The sequence below is a fragment of the Echinops telfairi genome, unplaced genomic scaffold (genome assembly GCF_000313985.2).
Source record: "Echinops telfairi isolate 266 unplaced genomic scaffold, ASM31398v2 ScPeMD7_7469;HRSCAF=8507_0, whole genome shotgun sequence".
NCBI lineage: Eukaryota > Metazoa > Chordata > Mammalia > Afrosoricida > Tenrecidae > Echinops > Echinops telfairi.
The window spans coordinates 56172374-56192056 of record NW_022111372.1 but is presented as its reverse complement, the minus strand read 5'-3'; the positions used below and the strand labels follow the sequence as shown (position 1 = coordinate 56192056).

At 54.1% G+C, this 19683-nt stretch overlaps 1 protein-coding gene across 1 annotated transcript in view; it reads right to left on the bottom strand.

Annotated features, from left to right (window-relative positions):
- STK10 (serine/threonine kinase 10) overlaps window positions 1-19683 on the bottom strand; it is a 137753-nt gene that overhangs the window by 30595 nt on the left and 87475 nt on the right. The window contains exons 8-10 of the mRNA XM_004697129.2: window positions 10115-10249; window positions 6760-7305; window positions 4461-4591 (exon numbers count right to left, since the gene is read on the bottom strand). Coding sequence (XP_004697186.1) covers window positions 4461-4591; window positions 6760-7305; window positions 10115-10249 — 812 coding nt within the window. The remainder of the gene's footprint in view (window positions 1-4460; window positions 4592-6759; window positions 7306-10114; window positions 10250-19683) is intronic.

Sequence of the window (19683 nt, the reverse complement as noted above, 5' to 3'; positions counted from 1 at the left end):
TACATTCTGCTTTCTTTGCGAGCAGGCGCTTTTAAAAAATGTGTGTTTGATGATCTAGAACTTTCACCAAACCAACCAATCACGAATTTATCCTAAGAAGTACAACGTGGACAGGATGATCTGTGGCAAGTGTTATGCCCGCCTTCACCCACGCGCTAACTGCTGCAGGAGGAAGTGTGGTCACATCAACAACCTGCATCCCAAGAAGCAGGTCAAATAAGGGCCCCTTTCTGCTGGCTCCCCTGCCTCCTACTGGTGGGTTCTCCTGAGCCCAATGGCCCTGGACCCTCAGTAAAGTGTCACTTTCATCGAACCGAAGCAGTGAAACAAAAAGATGAAAGTTGTCAGACTTCTTTTACTTGGATCCACAATCCACGCCCATGAAAATAGCTGTAAGAATTCCAATGGTGTGTATTACATCAGTCAAATCTGCTGCAGTACACGTCATTAGAGTGTTCAAACGCAAATGTGTGACTTTGAGGACTACGGTGCACCTGACCCAAGCCATGATGCTTTCAATCACTCATGTATTTGAAATCTCGACAGCCACTAAGGGAGACGAGGGAAGAATTGGTGCTTTTGAACTATGGTGTTAAGAATACGAAATAGACCCCGGGCGGCCAGAAGCATGAACCGATCTGTCTTGAAAGCAGAACACCCAAAATGCTCCTTAGAAGGAAGGAAAGTGAGTCTCTGTCTCATGCTCTTTGTACACGCGATTAGGAGGGCCAGTCCAGGACAAGGACATCCAGCTTGGTAGAGCTGAGGGTCGAGAAACAGATGATTCTCACGAGACGGATGGGCACGGTGGCTGCAATGGGCTCAAACATAGGGAAGATTGTGAGGGCGGCGCGGGGCTGGGGAGAGTTCTGTCCTGCTGTACGCAGAGCAGCTATGAACTGGAATCAGCTTGACGGGCACTGCACAACCACAACAAAGTGAAAAAGCGAAGCGCCTCGACAAAACCATGGGCACCGTGGCTGCAGCAACGGGCCGAAACAGCACCAGACTTGAAGATGGTGCAGGGCTGGGCAGTGGTTTTTTTCTGTTGTGCGTTGGGGCACGATGGGCCAGTATGGATTTCCTGACACAACATGAAATCAGGAAAGGAAAATGAACTTACATGCGGCAGAAAGAACTTGGGCCTTGTGACTATGGACCATGGCCTTGTGACTTCCTGGAGATGTCTCAGGATGGGATGGACAAGACTTGGGTTCTAGGCCAGTGCCCAAGTCTGTACTATGGGGCACCCACTTTCCACCCCAGTCCGCCCTGATCAGGTCTAACCATCTAGGGAGCACCACAAGACTTGGGTTCTAGGCCAGTGCCCACAGTCTGTACTACGGGGCACCCGCTTTCCACCCCGGTCCGCCCTGAGCAGGTCTAACCATCTAGGGAGCACCACCACGAAGAGAGGCTGGGCAGTCTTTGAGGCCCAGAGGGGCCGTGTTTGAAACACTGGTTCCAGCGCTTCCAGCTGCAGGCCTTGGGCAGTCACCCAGTCTTCGTGGGGCTCCACAGGCTCATCGGTAAAACGGGGACAATGGTCTCTATGCTCAGGTCCTTTGGAGTCCTGAGGTGCCCTGCTGACAAAACGGAGGATAGGAGGTGGCCAGGGCTCCCTGTGTCTCTGGGGAAGCACCTCATATCCCAACTCTCCCTGCCTCCCTGCCATTGACTCAATTTTGGCTCAACCACACTCTAGCACAGTGGTTCTCAACCTTCCTAATTCTGAGACCCTTTAATACAGTTCCTCATGTTGTGGTGATCCCCCCACCCCCCTGCCACAAACTTATTTTCGTTGCTACTACATAACTGTAATTTTGCTACTCTTAGGAATTGGGCGACCCCTGTGAAAGGGTCATTCAACCCAAAGGGGTCGCGACCCACAGGTTGAGAACCACTGCTCTAGAAGGTTTTTGGGGCTGTCCATCTTGATGGGAGCAGACAGCCTCATCTTTCTCCTTCAGGAGCGGCTGGTGAATTTGATCCGCCAACCTGGCAGAAAGCAGCCGGTCCCTAAGCCACAGCACCAGCAGGGCACCACTGCTCTCTGAGGCGCCTCTCTTCCGGGAAGTGAAGGCAGGGGCGAATTCTGTGAGTGTTGCCGAAGACTTAAAAGAAAGGAAGGATTTGAGAACTGACACACAGGCCAGCAAATCAGCGTGCAGAAAGCAGGGCTGGGACAGTGGCAGCAGGCAGGGAGCAGGCTTCCGCCTTACGAAGAACCCTGCAAAAGCCGTTTTAGGGGGGAAGGGGAGGGGCGCTGGGGGGTGTGACCCAGAAGCTCCAGTCTGGAGCTGTGGTGGCTTGCGTGCCGCCGCATTGCTGGAAGCTATGTCATCGGCGTGTTCAATGCCCAAGGTGAACGGGTGTCAGCAGAGCTCCCAGACGGAGGAAAGACTAAGAAGAAGCACCGGCTGTGTACTTCTGAGGAAAGAGCCCCTCAATACCACATATGAAACCTGCTGTCACAGGGGCCCCAACCTACGTGGGACCCACTTCCCCACTGACAAAAACAAAAACAAACAGAATCCCCCCGGGTTGTTTTCAATTCAACCCTAACACGGGGCCTCCCATGTGTCCGGGAGCTGTGCCCATCGGGCTTCTACTAGATATTTCAGAAGCAGACTGACTGGCCTCCCTTATGAGGTGGGTCTGGGTGAATTGGAGCCCCCCCACAGGAAGCCAAACCCTCTAGGAATGCCAGGATCCAGGCACAACAGGGGCGTGGGCTAGCGGGAAGGGCCTGAGCCTCCACGCCCCTGCAGCCTGGCATCTGCTTACACCTCCAGACTGCAGCACAGGAAAGGCCTGCGAGCAGGGGCTCCCCCTTCACAACCTGAGCAGCACCGGTGCAGCTCCCCTCCGAGGGCGATGTCCAGTGTCACCGCCAGAGGGCGCCGCTTCTAGGGATTTCGACTTTGGAACTGGAACTGCCCCGAGGGGAGATGGTGGAAGGAAGCCCCATTCCCGAGGTCGCAGCTCCATGAATCCTGGGCCCCTCCCAGGAAGGTGACTGTTCTGTCACGAGGTAGGGCCAGGCACTGGGCAGGAGTGACCCCTGCTCTTCCTCAGCCTCACAGGTGAGGATAGAAGGGTGTGTGCAAGCCACACACAGGGACAGCCTTCCCTGGAGAACAATGAGCCCCATGGGCCCAATCACTGCTCAGAAGGCAGAAAAGGGCAGACAGGCGGAAACCCCAGAGGGAGGGGGAAGGGGGCTGCGACCGTGGGCGGCGTGCAGCCAGTGTCAGGAGAAGCAGGACCTGTGTAAGCCGTGAAGTGGAAGGTGACTTTCACCCAGGCCACAAGGAAAATGTGCCTGGGCCTGTGCTTCCCATTCCCACAGCACCCTCCACGGCACCTCCTGGCTTGGGAAGGCGCACGCTTTTCCAGTCAAACATTTTACGGACCTTTTGTTCCCTGGCTTTGGCTGGGAGCCCCTCCAAGTACAATGCCCACTGCCTCCCTGCACCCTTTAGTCTACATTCTGCTTTCTTTGCGAGCAGGCGCTTTTAAAAAATGTGTGTTTGATGATCTAGAACTTTCACCAAACCAACCAATCACGAATTTATCCTACAGAGACCAGGCCCCGGCAGAGTTGGGGGGTTCTTCGGTCTCCCTCTCTGGCCCCTCCTGCCTGCAAATCCTCATACAGAGCCGCCCGGAGGCATGGGTTGAATGGCGGCCCTCAAAAGCAATGCCTACATCCTAAGCTCCGGAACCTTCTCTTAAAAGGGGTCTCTACAGATGTGATCGAGGATCTTGGGATGAGATGGGTCCTACACCTGGTAAGTGACCCCGTGAGAGAGACACACAGGAGAAAACGGACAAAGGAGGAGGAGAAGGCCATGTGAGACTGCGTGAGGTGGCCATAAGCCAAAAATGCCAGGAGCTACCAGACGCTGGGAGAGTGCAGAAGGATTCTCCCCTGAGACTCTAGAAGAGGTGAGCCCTGTTCATAGGCTTCTGGCCCCCGGAAGTAGACGAGGATTGCTTCTTGCCACGGTCTATCGCAGCAGCCACAGGCCAGGAAGCAAACCCTACAGATATCTCAGATCTACTCCTTCCCAGCTAAGAACTGAACTCAGAAGACCGGCTTCTCATTTACAAAGGGTGTGGGGGTGTGGGGGAGAGGGTCGAGACTAGACTTCCAATCAAAAGACTGGCTGCTTGAGATTGTGTAGGCCAAGACACAAGGCCTGATGGTCTACTTCAGAAACTCAGCCAGGAACGGATGGACTGACAGCTGGCTGGCTGTACTGAGAGGTGGACGGACACGTGGGTGGGGAGTGGATGAATGGAAGGGTGGGTAGGTGGTCAGGTGGATGCACACATACGTGGGGATGTGCAGAGTCTTTCATCAAAGCCAAAGGCCTTGGTGCCCCACTGCATAAAGCACATGCCACGCACACCTCCAGCCACCCCCAGTGGCCCTGACGGGAGCCCAGACGCACCTGAGGAACCTCATCTCCTCGTCCTTCTTCTCATCCTCGCTGATGATCTTGGAGGTGGTGATGCTCACCTCCACGCCGTCCACCACAAATTTGCGCGTCCGCTTGAGGGTCTTCTTGTGCAGCCTGGAGTCCTGGCGGGAAAGCCGTTAGGCAAAGCTCAGCCTTTCAACTAAGAAGCTGCAGGCATATAGAGAGGGGCCTCCCATCCCCCCAGGCTCGGCCCGGGCCAGCCCAGAGGACGTGGGAGTCCGCTGCCCCTCTCTTACCTCCAGCTTCTCCACCGGAGGGCCTGAGTGTAGCCCTGCCCCACTCCAATCTTGGTCTTCAAACACTACCCTGAGGCCCCTCCACCCTGCCACTGCCCCCCACACCCTCTCCTGCAGGTGGTGATGGCAGAGAGAGCTGGGTGCTGACTCTGGCTCTCCTCTGTGACCTGGCCAGGCCATCTGTCCTGTCTGAGTCTCCATTTGCTCAACGGAGGGTAACAACAGTCCTTGCTTCACCATCACAGGGACGGCGCGGGTCACGTGGCGGAGCACCTGGCTCATGGCAAGTGTTGCCTCACGGTTGTCATTCCAGGACTCGAGGCAAGGCCCACACCCAACGTGGGCGACCCAGAGCTGGTTCCTAACAGAGCCAGCAGGCAGCCCGACCTGACCTGGATGCCTCTCTGACCTCTACCCCGACTGGGAGTCATGTGGTGGCCACAGTGCGGAGCTGGGAGCGTGAGGTAACGTGCGGCACCCTCCGAAAATCGGCACTGACTCAGGGGCGGGCCTGTGCCTGCAGGGTCTCACCGTGGCAGCTCAACTGGGGTCCCAGGGCCCCCTGGTGGAGTCTTTCACAGAGAGGGGCCCATCAGCCAGGTTGCCCCCTGCAGTCAGTCTCCGCACCCTCAAACCTGCTCTGACCCCACTCTTGCTCAGTGGAGACTAACCCACTGCCAGCTGCTGAGGGCTGGATCCCATCGCTACACTCTTCCATCTTCTCCCATGTCACCTGGCTGCAGACACCCTGGAACCCCTGACTCTCATCCCCCTGCAGGGCCCAGGCTTGGTTCGAGATGGGTCCAAGGGACAGGGAGGGTTGGAAGCTGACGAGAGAGAAGTGGAGGGGAGAAGGGAGTCCTGGTGACAGCCCTCAAATGGCACTGTCCTGGTTACAAGTTCTCCCTCAGGGGACAGCATCCCACTGCCCCTCAAGGCACTGGGGTGGCTGGAGTCTTATCAGATCAGCCCAGGTCACTGCAGGTCGGCGGTGCTGGGGTGTATGTTCTCAACACCCTGCTCTGGGGGGGGGCGGGGGTAGGCCTTGAAAAATCAAAAAAACAAACTCACTGTTGTAGTCCGTGCTGACTCATAGTGACATTACAGGACAGGGTAGAACTGCCCCTGTGGGTTTCTGAAAATAAAACTCTCTACAGGAGTAGAAAGCCCAGTCTTTCTCCCTCAGAGCGGCTTATGGTTTCGAACTGCTAACCTATGGTTAGCAGCCCACGTGCAACCATTACACCACCAGGGCCTGTCTTTAGCACCGAAAGAAAGTATAAACAACCTGTTTCCACACTTCACTGCTGTCGAGTCAACTCTGGCTCAGTGACCCTATTGGTCAGGGTAGAACTGCCCTGTGCGGCCGTGGAGAGCCTGGCCTTTCTCCTGAGGAGCTGCTCGTGGCTTCGAACTCCAACCTTGCAGATCGCAGCCTAATGGGTACCTCCTACACCACCACAGCTCCTCATGTATACACTTAGGGTCCCTGTTCTTTTTGCCAATTCACCTCCTGAACCCCACCAAGGCCTCTGCCCACACACAAACCAGCCGCCAGCCATGACTAAGCCCCTACCAAACCCCAACATTTGGGAGACTCAGCTATGAGTCAAACTGCTGTGGTTGGCTGCTCTCCAATTGGCCCCCAATTCATGCCAACTCCAGGCTGCTGGGGTGCCACAGTGTTGTCACTGATTTCTGGACGTAGCTAACCAGGCCTTTCTTCTTTGTCTTAGCCTAGAAGCTCCGCTGAGACCTGTTCAGCACCATGGCAACTGTAAAGACTGCCCATGAGGGGCACTGGCTGGGAATCAAACCCAGGGCTCGTACTTGAAAGGAGAGAGTTCTACCATGGAGCCACCACGTCCCCCTGTGGATGGACCTACATTCAAGTTCCTTAAAGAAAAGGCAATCCTCATGAACCACCGCAGAGGGAGCAGTGGCTACGTGCTTTCTCAGACCACAGAGAGGTGGGCAGAGAGCATCGTGCAGCAACCCCTGCTCCCAGTCTGCAGGGCCAGAGGCGGCGTTACCTTGATGGACAGAGAGCCCGACTCTCTGTTCAGGGACAGGTCGGCGGAGAGCGAGGCGCTGTACTCCATGCTCTCGGAGGTGGAGAGGCTGCCACAGTCTGAGGCCCTCTTGGCTGGGCCGGGAGTTGCTGGGGCAGGAAGCTCCAGGCTGCCATTGGCCAGCTTCTCATCGCCCAGGGTCTCCAGGGCACTGCTGTTGGGCCGGCTCTGGCTTGGTTTGTGGGACCTGTCAGTGGCTGGACTGAGGTCCCCCCAGCCAGGGACCGGCTTCTCCTTGGTGAGCTGAATCCTAGCATCCATCGAGACGGGCCGGGACTTCCGGAGCGGGGCAGGCACAGCCAGGCCATTCTCCTTTCCAGGGGCCCCTTCGGGGGGACCAGTGGTTTGGAGGGCTTTGTCCTCAGAAGACTCGCCACAGGGCCCATTCACGCTGTCCTGAGGCTCGCTGGGCACAGACGGAGTGGAAGACGACTCTGGGTGAGGCTGGTCAGCACCGGTGCTCAGCTGATTCACCTCTGAAGAGTCCTGGGTGTGGTTCACCAGAGACTAGAAAGAAAACAAAACCAAAAAGCCAACTGTTACATTCCTGCCGCTGCCCCGCAAGGAAAGAGGCAGAGACACAGCAGGTGGGAAGCCAGACCCCAACCAGGTGGCTCAGGGCCAGGGTAGGAAAACAGACACTAGTCTCTAGTAAGCCACAGTCCTCACCACTCCCTATTGCCTAACCAACAACACAATCCCTGTTTTAAGGAACAGGAACATGCCGGTCGATGATTCCAGCTCCGTTTAATAGCTCTTACTCTTGCTGTAGGAGGAGTCCTGGGATGACAGGCATGGGCCATATGCTCAGCTACTAACTGAAAGGCAAGGGAGTCAAGTCTACCTCGAGGTGCCTCAGAAGAAAAGGCCTGGTGATCTACTTCTGACAAATCAGCCGCTGGAAACCCTGTGGACATACCTGGGGTTGCCATGAGTCAGAGGCGCCTCGGGGACTAGGTGGGACCTCTGTGTCCAGAAGCGCATGCCCTGCCTCGGGGACAGCAGCCAGTCAGTCTGCTCCCCACAGGTATGATGATGTGGGGGGCTGGGCCCACCGTGGCCAGATCTTCCGCTGTTTTAGAAGCTAGAATTCTGGATTTTTGTACTCATCGCTCTGGATGTTTAGATGGCAACCAATTCAAGTCTTTAAACTTGCATAAAGGCCGAACAAAGGGGTGGCAGTCAACCTTCTAGCCTCTACGTTTCGAGTTCCGTGGTTCTGGCCAACAGAACTCTTCCTGGCAGGGGGCGGGAAATAGAGAGCGCTGGAAACATTTGTTGTGAAAGAGAACATGAACGGAAACGAGAGCCCGCAGAGACGATTCCCCAGAGGCCTGCTCCCCGTCCTCAACCAGACTGTATCGAGGTCCCGCCTCAGAGCATGGCGCGGCAGAAAAAGTGGCCGCTGACAGTCCTACTGCTCAGGGCACTGACAGGATGGATGGACGGATGGCCTGAGTCCGAGTGGACGCCGTGGCGAGTAAGTGCTGCAGGTGAATGTTTACCCCGTGTCCACACTGTAAATAACCAGAACCGTACCGTGCATATCCTCTGGGGTCCAGGGGTCTGGTGTGTGAGCCTGGATAAGCAGCAAGTGGAAGCCATTCCATCCACCTTCCCTTCAGCGCCCAGATGTGGTTCTAACACTCAGGTCTACACTGCCTCTCCCCCGACCAACACCCAGCCCTGCCTGAAACCCTTCAGGGACCCTCCAGACCAAGACTGGCCCCCAGACTGTGGGGAAACATGCTGCAGGGACCACTTTCCACCTGCCCCTACCCCCAACTCTGCCTGCCGCCGCCTCGTGGAACCAGGCCCAGGAAAGAGCTCAGTCCACGAGTGTGGCCCCTGTGCCGATTCCGCCTGCCCTCAGTTTGGAGTTTCCGTTCTGAAGCACTTCATTTGCAGAAAGTGACAGTTTACAATTGGAGCTCTAAATCCATTTCTGAGTCTCCACACAAACCCAGCTTCCATTGAATTCTTTCTGACTGTTAAGCCTGCAAAGGGAGTGGCCTGGCCCTCAGGCAGAGTGCATTAAGAGAGTGACTGTGGCCGCTCCCCGGGTCAGTCCACCCCTTAGGGTTTTGCCCGGTGGGCCCTGGATGGAGTTGGGGTACTAAGTCTTATCCTTACTGCCTTGGTCAGAGGCCCCTGAACCGGTATTGTAAGCTCTTCTGTGCAGTATAATGTTCCTGTCCAGGCATGGTTTCCTTCCGACACAGCAGTCCCTCCTGCAACTGTGATCTGCTGCTCAGCACATCTCTGTGGCAGTTGCCCTTGCACTCCCATGTTCTATTTAAGAAGCCTGTTTTTTGTAAATTCTTGGACATCACTATGGGTTCATGGTGATGGGCTCCTTTAGCCGGAGAAACAGTTTTTGTTCCTGTGTAAGACTTCCTATCTGTATCACTGTAAAGGACATTTGAATCTAGGGTCTATTTCGTCTCCTACAACACTCTCAGGGCTTCTGCACCCCTGGCTGATTTAAGCTCCACACAGTCAGTGTACGGGCTTGCAGGGGACAGGCGCAGCCCCTGCTTCACAAGGTAACAGCCCATCCCAACCTCTCAGAATAGGCAGCCTCACCATCAGTTGAAAAGCAGCCACTCCGGACAGAATCAGGCCCACTGACGTGTTATGCTTGGCATAGTTTACTTATGTGTTTTTAATTTAAATGAGCTCACTGCTGCCTAGCAAGTGCTACAGCGGCGGATGGTTTACATATAGGCCAAGACAGAATCCTCTCGGCTCTCGGGGCAGCCAGGCAGAGTTGGGTGGCTAGAGCCCTTGGGTCAGCTGCCTCTGCCACTGTGGGGCCTCCTATGTCTATCCCAAAGTGTGGTGGGTGAGAGCAGGCTCATTCTGTATCGTGGGAGTCAAGGTTAAAGAGGCTGGGAAGCGTGGAATAGCTGCCAGCATTTAAAACTGGGAACATTCCATGTGAAAAAAAACGACATTCCTGCTCTCTCCTGGAAACATCTAGATCAGTGGTACTCAACATTCCTAATGCTGTGACCCTTTCATACAGTTCCTCATGCTGTGCTGACCCCCCAACCTTAAAATTATTTTTGTTGCTACTTCATAACTGTAATTTTGCTACTGCTCTGAATTGGGCGAGCCCTGTGAAAGGGTCATTCAAACTCCAAAGGAGTCACGACTCACAGGTTGAGAACCGTTGCCCTAGATTCTGACCCCTACCCCCCATGATGTCTTCCTGGCCTGTAAGCCTGTCTGATGTAACCTGTGATGTGGGCATCTGGACTCTGATCTGGAGGGGAACAGAAACCTCCCTTCCTGCCCAAGCCCCAGGCCTTACAGGGGGAGCATCCGCCGGCTCCTCCTCTTCTGCCTCTTCCCGGCCGTCTTCAATCTCCTCCATCACCTCGGCCTTGGCCTCCGCCACCAGCTCCCGCAGAGCCTTGTTGTTGTTGATGCTACTGACGAAGGGGTGCTGGGGGCACAAAACACACCTGAGTCAGAACCACTGGGGGGTGGGTGGAGAAGGGAGGCTCACTCAAAACTGGAGGGCCAAGCCTCTGGGAAATAGGAGGCCTGTGAACCTCAGCTCTGCCACGCACCCGCTGTTTGACACTGAGCACTGCACGTTAAGCTCTCTGGGCTCCAGGCTCCTCCAGTCTGAAGGGGAGGCAGTCCTGCGGGCTCCAGGGGGAGGCCTTGAGGATTAGAGGCCATGCAGATGGAAGCAATCAGCCCGAAGCAGAAGCTCAAGGAAGGCCTGAGGTTTTGTTTGGACATTTTCCCATTTTCCTGTTTAGAAGGCTTCAGTGCATGGTTCTCCAAAAATACTATCTACATATTTTATTAAGAAGGCTATGCATTCTGGTGACTAATTTTGAGGTCAGCACTTTGAACCCACCAGCTGCTCCTTGGGAGAAAGACGAGGCTTTCAGCTCCAGTAAAGATTCACAGCCTCAGTAAGCCACAGAGACAGTTCGACTCTGACCCACGGGGTCACAAAGCGCAGGGAGCGACTCATGGCAGTGGGATATGTTTGACTAATAGCTCAGCTCCTAACGGGACGGGGAGCAGGTTAAGCCCACCAGAAGGGGCCTCAAAAGAAAACCCTGGTGCTCGCCTTCTTAAAAACCCTTGACAGGCGTGGGGTTGCCTGATCTGGACTTGAGTCCCCGTCGCATGGTCACAACAGGTCATACATTTTATTGAGGTATCACTTCAAGATCAGTGAAGTCAATGGCCACCTCTCCCATTCGATTTTAGATGGGCTTATTCGCACTGTGGTGGGAGTGGCAGTTCATAGAACTCATCAGTGGGCCCGTCTGCGGTTGGGGCACATTTAATTTGGTAACATTAGTTGCAATCTCTTCAAGGCATAGCTCTCTGGCTTTTAAAAATATTAATAATAATCAGCAGAATAAGAGGAAATTCCTATCTTTTATCTTTTTTAACTATCAATGGTCCCGGGTGACTACATTCTGGGCACTGAACAAAATTCTCCATTATTTCACTTCTGTTCTTAGCAGGCTTATTTTTTAGAGCAGATTGCGAGTTAGAGACAAGGTGTGCAGAAACCACTACGGCACCCCCCCCCCCCAAGTTTCTGGTTAGCAGCTGAGGGTCGTCGCTAGCAGCGCCCTCCAGGGACGATTTCAAAGGTCTCCCCCTCCCCATGGCCAGCAAGTCAGTGCTTGTCCCTCAGAGTGACCAGATAGAGGGCTCCCAAGGCTGCAAACCCTTTTTGGGGCACAGGCAGCCTCATCTTTCTTCCACAGAGCGGCTGGTGGGTTTGAATCGCCAACCTTGTGGTTAGCAGCCCAATGTTTATCCAGCACTGCCACCAGAGCTTCTTCTAAGGCCTCTACACTGACTCACTGTCGTTGAACCAATGATGACTCATAGTGGCCCCCAAGAAACGCATCCACTCAGGGGAGTAGAAAGCCCAGCACTTTCTCCCGCGGAGCTGCTGGTGGTTTTGAACTGCCGACCATGGAGATTGCAGCCAAACGCATAACCGTAACCACTACAGCACCAGGGCTCCTGTTTTCAAGGTCTCTGCAGATGTTAAATAAGGAAATCCTGTTCTGAGGCATCTTATCCCAAGTGCCAGGGTGTGGACAGGATCTGGGATTCCTTAACACAGCACTCACCCAGGGCTCTCCGGGAGGAATGCTGGGGGTGGAGCTGATGTCACTAAGCTGGAATAGGCTCCTTAGACATTTACAGGAAGACCGGTGAAATGCACATGCTCTGGCTGGTAGAAAACTTATCAGCAGAGAAACAGTGTCTCAGGAAGTATTTAAACTCCTAAGAAGAAATGTTTCCAAGCACCTTGTAAAGTAATTCACAACTGATTATGCTCACCACAAATCATTCTTATCTGCTTGTTCACTTAGCTCAGCTCTTTCAGGGAAGGGCACCACGCAACACCCTAGTCAGCATGTTCAACAAATAAAACTCACTGCTTCTAAGAGCCTTGCCATTGAGACGTTCTCAAACCTGCCCAGCTTTTCCTAGTTAGCCCAACCTAACCAACTCACTGCCATCTAGGCGATACTGACTCAAAGGGACCTTAGACGACAGGGTAGAACGGTCCCTGGGGATTTCTGAGACTTAACTGTTTACAGGAGTAGACAGCCCCATCTTTCTCCTGTGTAGCAGCTGGTGGTTTTGAACTGCTGACCTTGTAGACTGCAGTGCAACTCGGAACCATGATACCTCCAGGGCTTCAAACTAGCAAAGGCTTTAACATTTAAGGGGTTCTTCCTAAAGCCACATACTGAGGTCAGCAATGTGCAGGGTGCTGGTTTAAGACGAGACAGACATAGTCCCTGACCTCGAGGGCTTAAGGGGAGAGACAATGCTGTAAACATGTGACCCAATGAAGGCCAAGATCACTTATGATCCAGCTCAGAGGATAGTGCCTTGACCGTGCTGACAATTTTTAGACTTGAAAGATGCGGTGTTTAAATCAAGACTCCTGATCTCCTGGAAGCTTCTAGACCTGATTTCCATCCCCACTGTCTCCCTGGCCCATGAGTCTGTCCATGTAACCTACAGTGCGGGTCCCCAGGAGCCTGAACTGGAGGGGACCAGAAACCACCTTTCCTGAGCTGTCCTGGAGCCCCACCCACTTGAGCCTGGGGCAACAGAAGGGTGGCCAGTGTGGGGCAGGCTACTGAGGTCGGAGGTGACTGAAGCCTTGTGGGAGGCAGCATCTGAGCTGAGAGCGGAGACAGGTGCATGCTGGTTGAGGTAGTTAGTTTATTGTGCCAACCTGGCCGATAAACACATGTGGGGTTAATTGAAAGGCAGAGGGATAAATGGCTCAGTGAGCTTCGCCTTTCTAGTTCTCAGGTCTCTTGCTTTGTGATGGTTGGACCAGGTGCAGCTGCCTTAGCCAGTTCCCTGCTTTAGCTGGCAAGGCTCACTTCCTGCAAGACATCCCTGAGGAGAAGCCACATGGACCTACCCCAATGCAGCCCTGAGTGCTGGAGCAGCCATGTGGAAACTCCTGCCAGCACTGAGATGCTTACACATTCACTGACTCGGCTTTCCTCCTGCAGTCGGCATCATTGCATGTGTTTTGTGAGATGGAGGAGGACTTTGTGGATTGGTGTTGGACATATGGGTTAATGTTGGACTTGTGGGCTTGGGCAGCACTGGGTTGGGATGTTTTCTTGATGTGCACTTACCCTTCATATAAAACTCTCTTACACATGAGTTTCTGTGGATTTGTTTTTCTAAAGTACCCTAACACATTGATCTGAGCTGAGAGCGAAGAGAGGTGCACACCGGTCCAGGCAGAAGGAGCAGCAGGGACAAAGCCCTGAGGTGCGGGGCAGTGGAACAGTAGGCAGAGGAGGAGGGAGGCCGAGAAGCTGTGAGAGGAGAGGGCGGAGCAGGGTCTGGAGAGGGGCTGGGATTGAGTTCCAGGTACCCCAGAGGTCATCCGAGCGGGACAGCAGAGGCGTGACACTAACAGTGCCCCGTGCAGATGTCACGGCAAAAGGTCTGGAAGCCCACTGCTGCTGAGCTGCTCCCGACCCACAGCCACCCCATGGGGCAGGACAGCGCGGACCTCGGCGTTTCCGAGCTGTGAATCTTTATGGTGCACGCCGACGGCCTTGGCTTTATGGTGCACGCCGATGGCCTTGGCTTTCCTCCAGGGTGCTCGTGGGTCAGAATGCAGACAGGCTGTGGTCTGCAGCTGAGTGCTTAATCACTGCGCCACCAGGGCTTCCCCAAACGTCTCGGGTGGTCTTGCTAGAAGTTCACTCATCACGAGGGCAGAGCAGTATCGCAGTATAGGAGTGTGGACGCTAAACGCTAGAGCAGCGGTTCTCACCCTTCCTAATGCCGCGACCATTTCGTACAGTTCATGTTGTGGTGACCCCCTAACCATAAAATTATTTTTGTTACTACTTCATAGCTGTCATTTTGCTACTGTTATGAATCCAGCAAACCCCTGTGAAAGGGTTGTTCGACCCCCCAAAGGGGTTGCAACCCACAGGTTGAGAACTGCTGCTCTAGAGCCTGTCTCCAAACCCTAACACTCACTGCCATCGAGTAGATTGCAACTCACGGTGACCCTATAAGGCAGAGGTGGGCTGCCTGTGGGATCCTCAGGCTGTAACTCTTCGTGGGAGCAGAAGCCTCATCTTTCTCCCTTGGAGCAGCTGGTGGGATTGAACTGCTGATCTTGTGGTTAGCAGCCCAATGCCTAACCCACTATGCCACAAGGGCTCCTTGGGATAAAATCCAGGTTCCCCCACCAACCTAGGCAAATCACTTCATGTCTCCGAATCTGTTTGGTCCTTCGTACACTTGATTAAGAGCATGGTTGTATGAAGTGGTATGGTCAAGTGATCAAAATATGGTAGCTATCCCCATCCTCACCAGCCCATCCTCACTGCCAGCATCAGCATTACCACCGCTGTCATCATCAGCACCTCCTCCTACAACCTTCACCCACAGCATCACCATCACACTACCACCAAGACCATCATTATCACTACTACCACCACCACCATCATCACTACCACCATCACCAACAGTAGCAGGTTCATAATCTGAAAAGCCTTTCCGTGGCCCCTTCTGAGCTCGTCACCATTCCCTCCTGCAAGCCCACTAAAGTCGGCTTTGTGGAGCAGGTGGGCTTCATGTTGCCCCATGAGCCACGAGATGCTTCCCTGCAGTGCCAAGGCAGACCGGCCTGAGGCACAGGCTTCTGGAAATACCAGCTTTTCATCAGGGTGCAAGGATCACTCGCTGACCACCCCAGTGGCTCTCCAGCAGGGCCAGGAGCCTTGCTTTCTTGAGGTGGAATCTTCTGCTCCACCGCCTCCTCTGAGCTCGCGGGTCCGTGAGCAGCACAGGGCAGCTGGAGTTGGGGTGGGTTCTACGAAGGCCTTTGAGAGAGGGCCAGGGAGAGCAGAGCAGGCCATAACGGCAGCCCCTCCCATGGTGGCTCAGGCTCAGAGCACTGTGCTGTGAAAGAGCACTGGGCTATGAGCTGCCTGGGACACAATGCTCAGGCTGTCTGCCCAGCTCCATCAGCTCTGCGCCTCCAGGATGCGCTTAGAAAAAGGCCCCCAAGCCCCCAAGTCCCATTAGAGAGACAAAGCCCCAGCTCTGTTGCAAGGGAGAGCCGGGAACCTTCCCAGGATGGCCAAGTGGAACATGGGCTCTTGGGCACCCGAGAACAGAAGGCCCGCATCAGAGTGGGCCAGCTGCCTGCTCCTTCAGGAAGAGGAGCAGCTCTTTGGGCATCTCTGCTGGAAGCCCTGAGAAGCCAAGGCAGGCAGCACCATGGAGCGCTCCAGCTGGCACCGGCCCTCCTGGCTGGGGCCACTCCTGCAGTCTAAACAGACATCCTTTCCAACAACTCCGGCCTACTTCCCCTCAGCTAACCTCGGTGCGCCGTGAAACTCACAGCCTCGGCTTCCACACGTCAACAACTCTCAGTGCCCCCGCCGCCCCAGCCCCTCCTCCGCTCTCTCCTGCTTCTTCTCTTTCATTCATTCCAAGAGGCAGCTCATCAGTGGTGGTAGACGACGCAAGCCCTTGGAGGCCAGCAGGACTCAGGACTTCAACCTCTGTGAAAAGGCAGAACTTGGGGGGTTCAGACAGGAGGGGCACGAGCTGATCTGAAGTCTTAAAAAGAGGTGCTGGTGAGGAGTTACTCACTGGGCTGCTAACTGCCAGGCCAACAGCTTGAAGCCACCAGCTGTTGTGAAGAGTGACAGCCCGGAGACTCACAGGGGCAGTTCTACCCTGCCCTAGAGGCGGCTATGAGTCGGCATGGACTCGAGGGCAGAGGGGTTTGGTGTGTGTGGGTGCTGAGAGCAGACTGAACAAGGGCAGGAGACCAGTCATCTGGCTGCCCAGATGGCGGGGGCATTGCAGGGGTGACAGGGGTCAGATTCTGGACAGCAGGGAGGGAGGATGCCAGCAGACTGGAGAGGTGTCAAGGGTGTTTGCCACGTGGGGGCCAGGGGGCTGATCCAGCACATGGTGGTTAGGGCAGATCCGGACGCTCGCTGTGGTTCGATTAGGTGCCCCCGCCGCGGAGTCTACTGGACATGGATGTGGAGCCAAGTCAACGTCTGGAGCCAGGAGCTGGTGCGGGGCGAGCAGGCCAGGCTGGCTGAGATGGCTGAGGTTTGAATAGGCGAAGGTTCAGGCCAGGTGCACCACCCTGCCCTGTTCATTCACCGGAGAGAGAAGAGCGAGTGAGGGAGCAAGCAGGAAGAAGGAAGGCAGATCTGAGTGAGCTCCCAGGACGGGTGGTGAGCCGGGAGGGTGGTCAGTTGTGGCTGCTGTAGGCTGGAAAGACAAGCACCAGGGCCTGACCCCCACATGCAGCAGCATCACCGGGGGACATGAACCATTGAGATGAAGTGAACTGGCTTACGGACAAATTCAACACGTATTCAGGCCAGATCAGTTGCTGTGGCGTCAACTCTGACTCACGGAGATGCATGCGAACCCCAGAACTGGGCTCCACAGGGATTTCAAGGGCTCGTTTTAGGAAAGATCGCCAGGCCTTTCCTCCGAGGCACCGCTGGGTGGACCCAAACCACAATTAGCATTATTTGGTTAGCATCCAAGTGTGCTGCTAACAGCACTTCCTGAGTAGATCCAGTACATATATGCTCGGGTCCTTTTCAGCTCACAGAAACCCCCACGCGCAATGACATGAACCACTGCCAGGTCCTGGGCCAGCCTCCCAACTGTCCCTATGTTTGAGCCCGCTGCGGCAGCCACCGCGTCAGTCTGTTTCACCAGGGTCTGTGTCCTCTTGCTCGCCCCTCACTTTATCAAGCATGACGTCCTTCTTCATAAAGAAGGCTATCTTCCTTGACCTTCCTCATACATGCATCAAGTCTTCACAGTCCAGCAAGCAGGATGCTGTGCCACAAGTTACTCAACGAGCCTTCCTTCACGCCCCATGCCACGCTATTCCTCACATAACCACGCTTCTCGGGTTATGTGCTCAGCACACAGATTGAGTAAGGACACTACCCTGACACATACCTTTCCTGGTTGTAAACCACACAGTCATGGGTGCTCAAACGACTGCCTCGTGGTCTATGTATGCAGGCTCCCCACGAGTATAATGAAGTGTCCCGGAATTCCCCATCTTCACAGTAGTATCTTTGCTCTGCTATGAGCTGCACAGTCGAATGTCTTTGCAGTCAACAACACACATCTTTCTGGTATATTCTCTGCTTTCAGTCAAAGTCCATCTGTTATCAGCACTGATGATCCTTGTTTCACGGCTTCTGAATCTGGCTTAGATTCCCGACAGCTCTCTGTTGGCGTGCTGATGCAACTATTTTTGAATCACCTTCAGCATTTTTACTTGTGTGTGTGTAATATTAATGATATTATTCAATAACTTCTACATTCCGTTGGATCATCTTTATCTGGAATGGGCACAAATATAGATCTCTTCCACTCGGCTGGCTGTCTTCCAAACATCTTGTCATCCATTTGCTAAAACACTTCATCCTGGCAATTCTTGGAGCCATTTGTTTGGGGTTTTTTGCCAATCCTTTAGTGCAGCTCGGACGTCTTCCTTTAATACCATTGGTTTTTGATCAGGCACTACCTTCTGAAATGGTTGAGGATCTTTTTGGGACAGTGACTCTGTGTATTCCATTTTATTTTGATGCTTCTTGTGTTCAATGTTTTGCCCACACCAAACCAAACCCAGTGCTATTGTGTAAATCCGGATTCATGGCGACCCGATGCAGCCCAATTCATACCCGGCAACGCCACCCTGGCTCTTTATAGAACCTTTCACTATTCCAACACGAGACTTGAACTTTTCTCTTCAGTTCTTTCCATTTGAGAGATCCGGGTGTGTTCTTGCCTCTCGGCTCTCTGACTTCGGGTCTTTGCACCTATATTTCGCCTCTTCAAGGGCTCGCTAAGATCCTGTTCAGCTCTGCGATGTCTTGTTTCTCCCGTTCACGCTTGCTGGGTACATTCAAGGGCAAGGTGGCGAGTCTCTTCTGACATTCATTTTTGTTTTTCCTTTCTCCCGCTCTTTTAAATGACCCTTGCTTTCATCATGCATCCAAATCTCTTCTTGAGAGTCTCTGAATTTGGGTGGGATAGACCCAAGGTCGCATTTTGGCTCTTGTGTTACTTGTTTTTCTTCAGCTTCCATTTCAACTTGCACGTGAGCCGCTGATGGTCTGGTCCACAGTTGACCTCTGGCCTTGTTCTGATGGCTGATACTGATCTTCCCTATCCTCCCTTTCCATAGGTGGAGCTGATTTGATCGATGTATTCCATTTGGCCAGATAGGTGTGTATCGGAAATTTTCCTTATGTTGGGAAAAAAAAGGGGGGGGTACTTGCAGTGGAGAAGTCATTGGTCTTGTAAATTTTTCTCGTGTCATCTCTGGCACCATTCCAACCGCCAAGGCCATGCTTTCCAGCTGCGACACTCCCTCCTTGCTCTCAGCTTTCTCTCTAATCAGCAGGGCGTCTCGGTGGCATGCTTGGTCAAGTTCAGACTGCAGAAGCTGGTAGAGAGCCTCAGTCTCTTCCTCACGAGCCTTAGAGGATGTGTATAGACCTGAGCAAACGGGTCTTCCTGGGGGATATAGATATAACGACTCTACTGTGGACAGCGCTGTACTCGGAACTGATCTCGAAACGTTCCTCTTCCGATGGGTGCGGTGCCGCTCCTCTTCGGGCTGTCCTCTGGCGGTCGGCCACGTGACCGACTGACTGACTCAGCATGGCCATCCCGGTCCACTCTGGCTCATCGGCACCCAGGACACTGGATCTGGATGTGTTCCTTTCCATTTCTGACGACGACCAGTGTTCCTGGACTCACGGTCTGTGTGTGGCATATTCTGAGGAACAGTGGATATTTGCAGCTGTCCTCATTTTGAGCCATGCCCTGTCAGCAAGTGAAGGACCTGAGAGCTCTTCTCCGCCCGTGATGCCAAGGTCAACTCCACTTTGAGGGATCAGCTCTTCCCTGGCCGTATTTGAGTGCCTTCCAAGGTAGGGGCTCGTCTTCGGGCACTATCTCAGACAAGGTTCCGCCGCCAGTCATCAGGTTGTCAGTGGTGATTGTTCAGAAGCCTCCTGCTTCTTCCGAGTCTGGAAGCGTCACCGAGACCTGGCCCCCAGGAGCAACGGGTGGTACAGCTTCCCGCTTCACAGCCACACGCCAGCCACCACAGCGTGACAAGCCGCCCATCTAGGGTCACTCGGCACAAATAGTGACAGCTGTCATGCCACAAATGTGAAGCACCTTTCAGGAGTCAATAGTGGAGATGGCTGCACACCTTGGGAATGCAGTTAGTGTCTCCCGGAAATTAGAGCGAACTTCAAACAGTTTGTGGAAAAACAGAGCTAAAAAGGATCACGGATTTCCCCC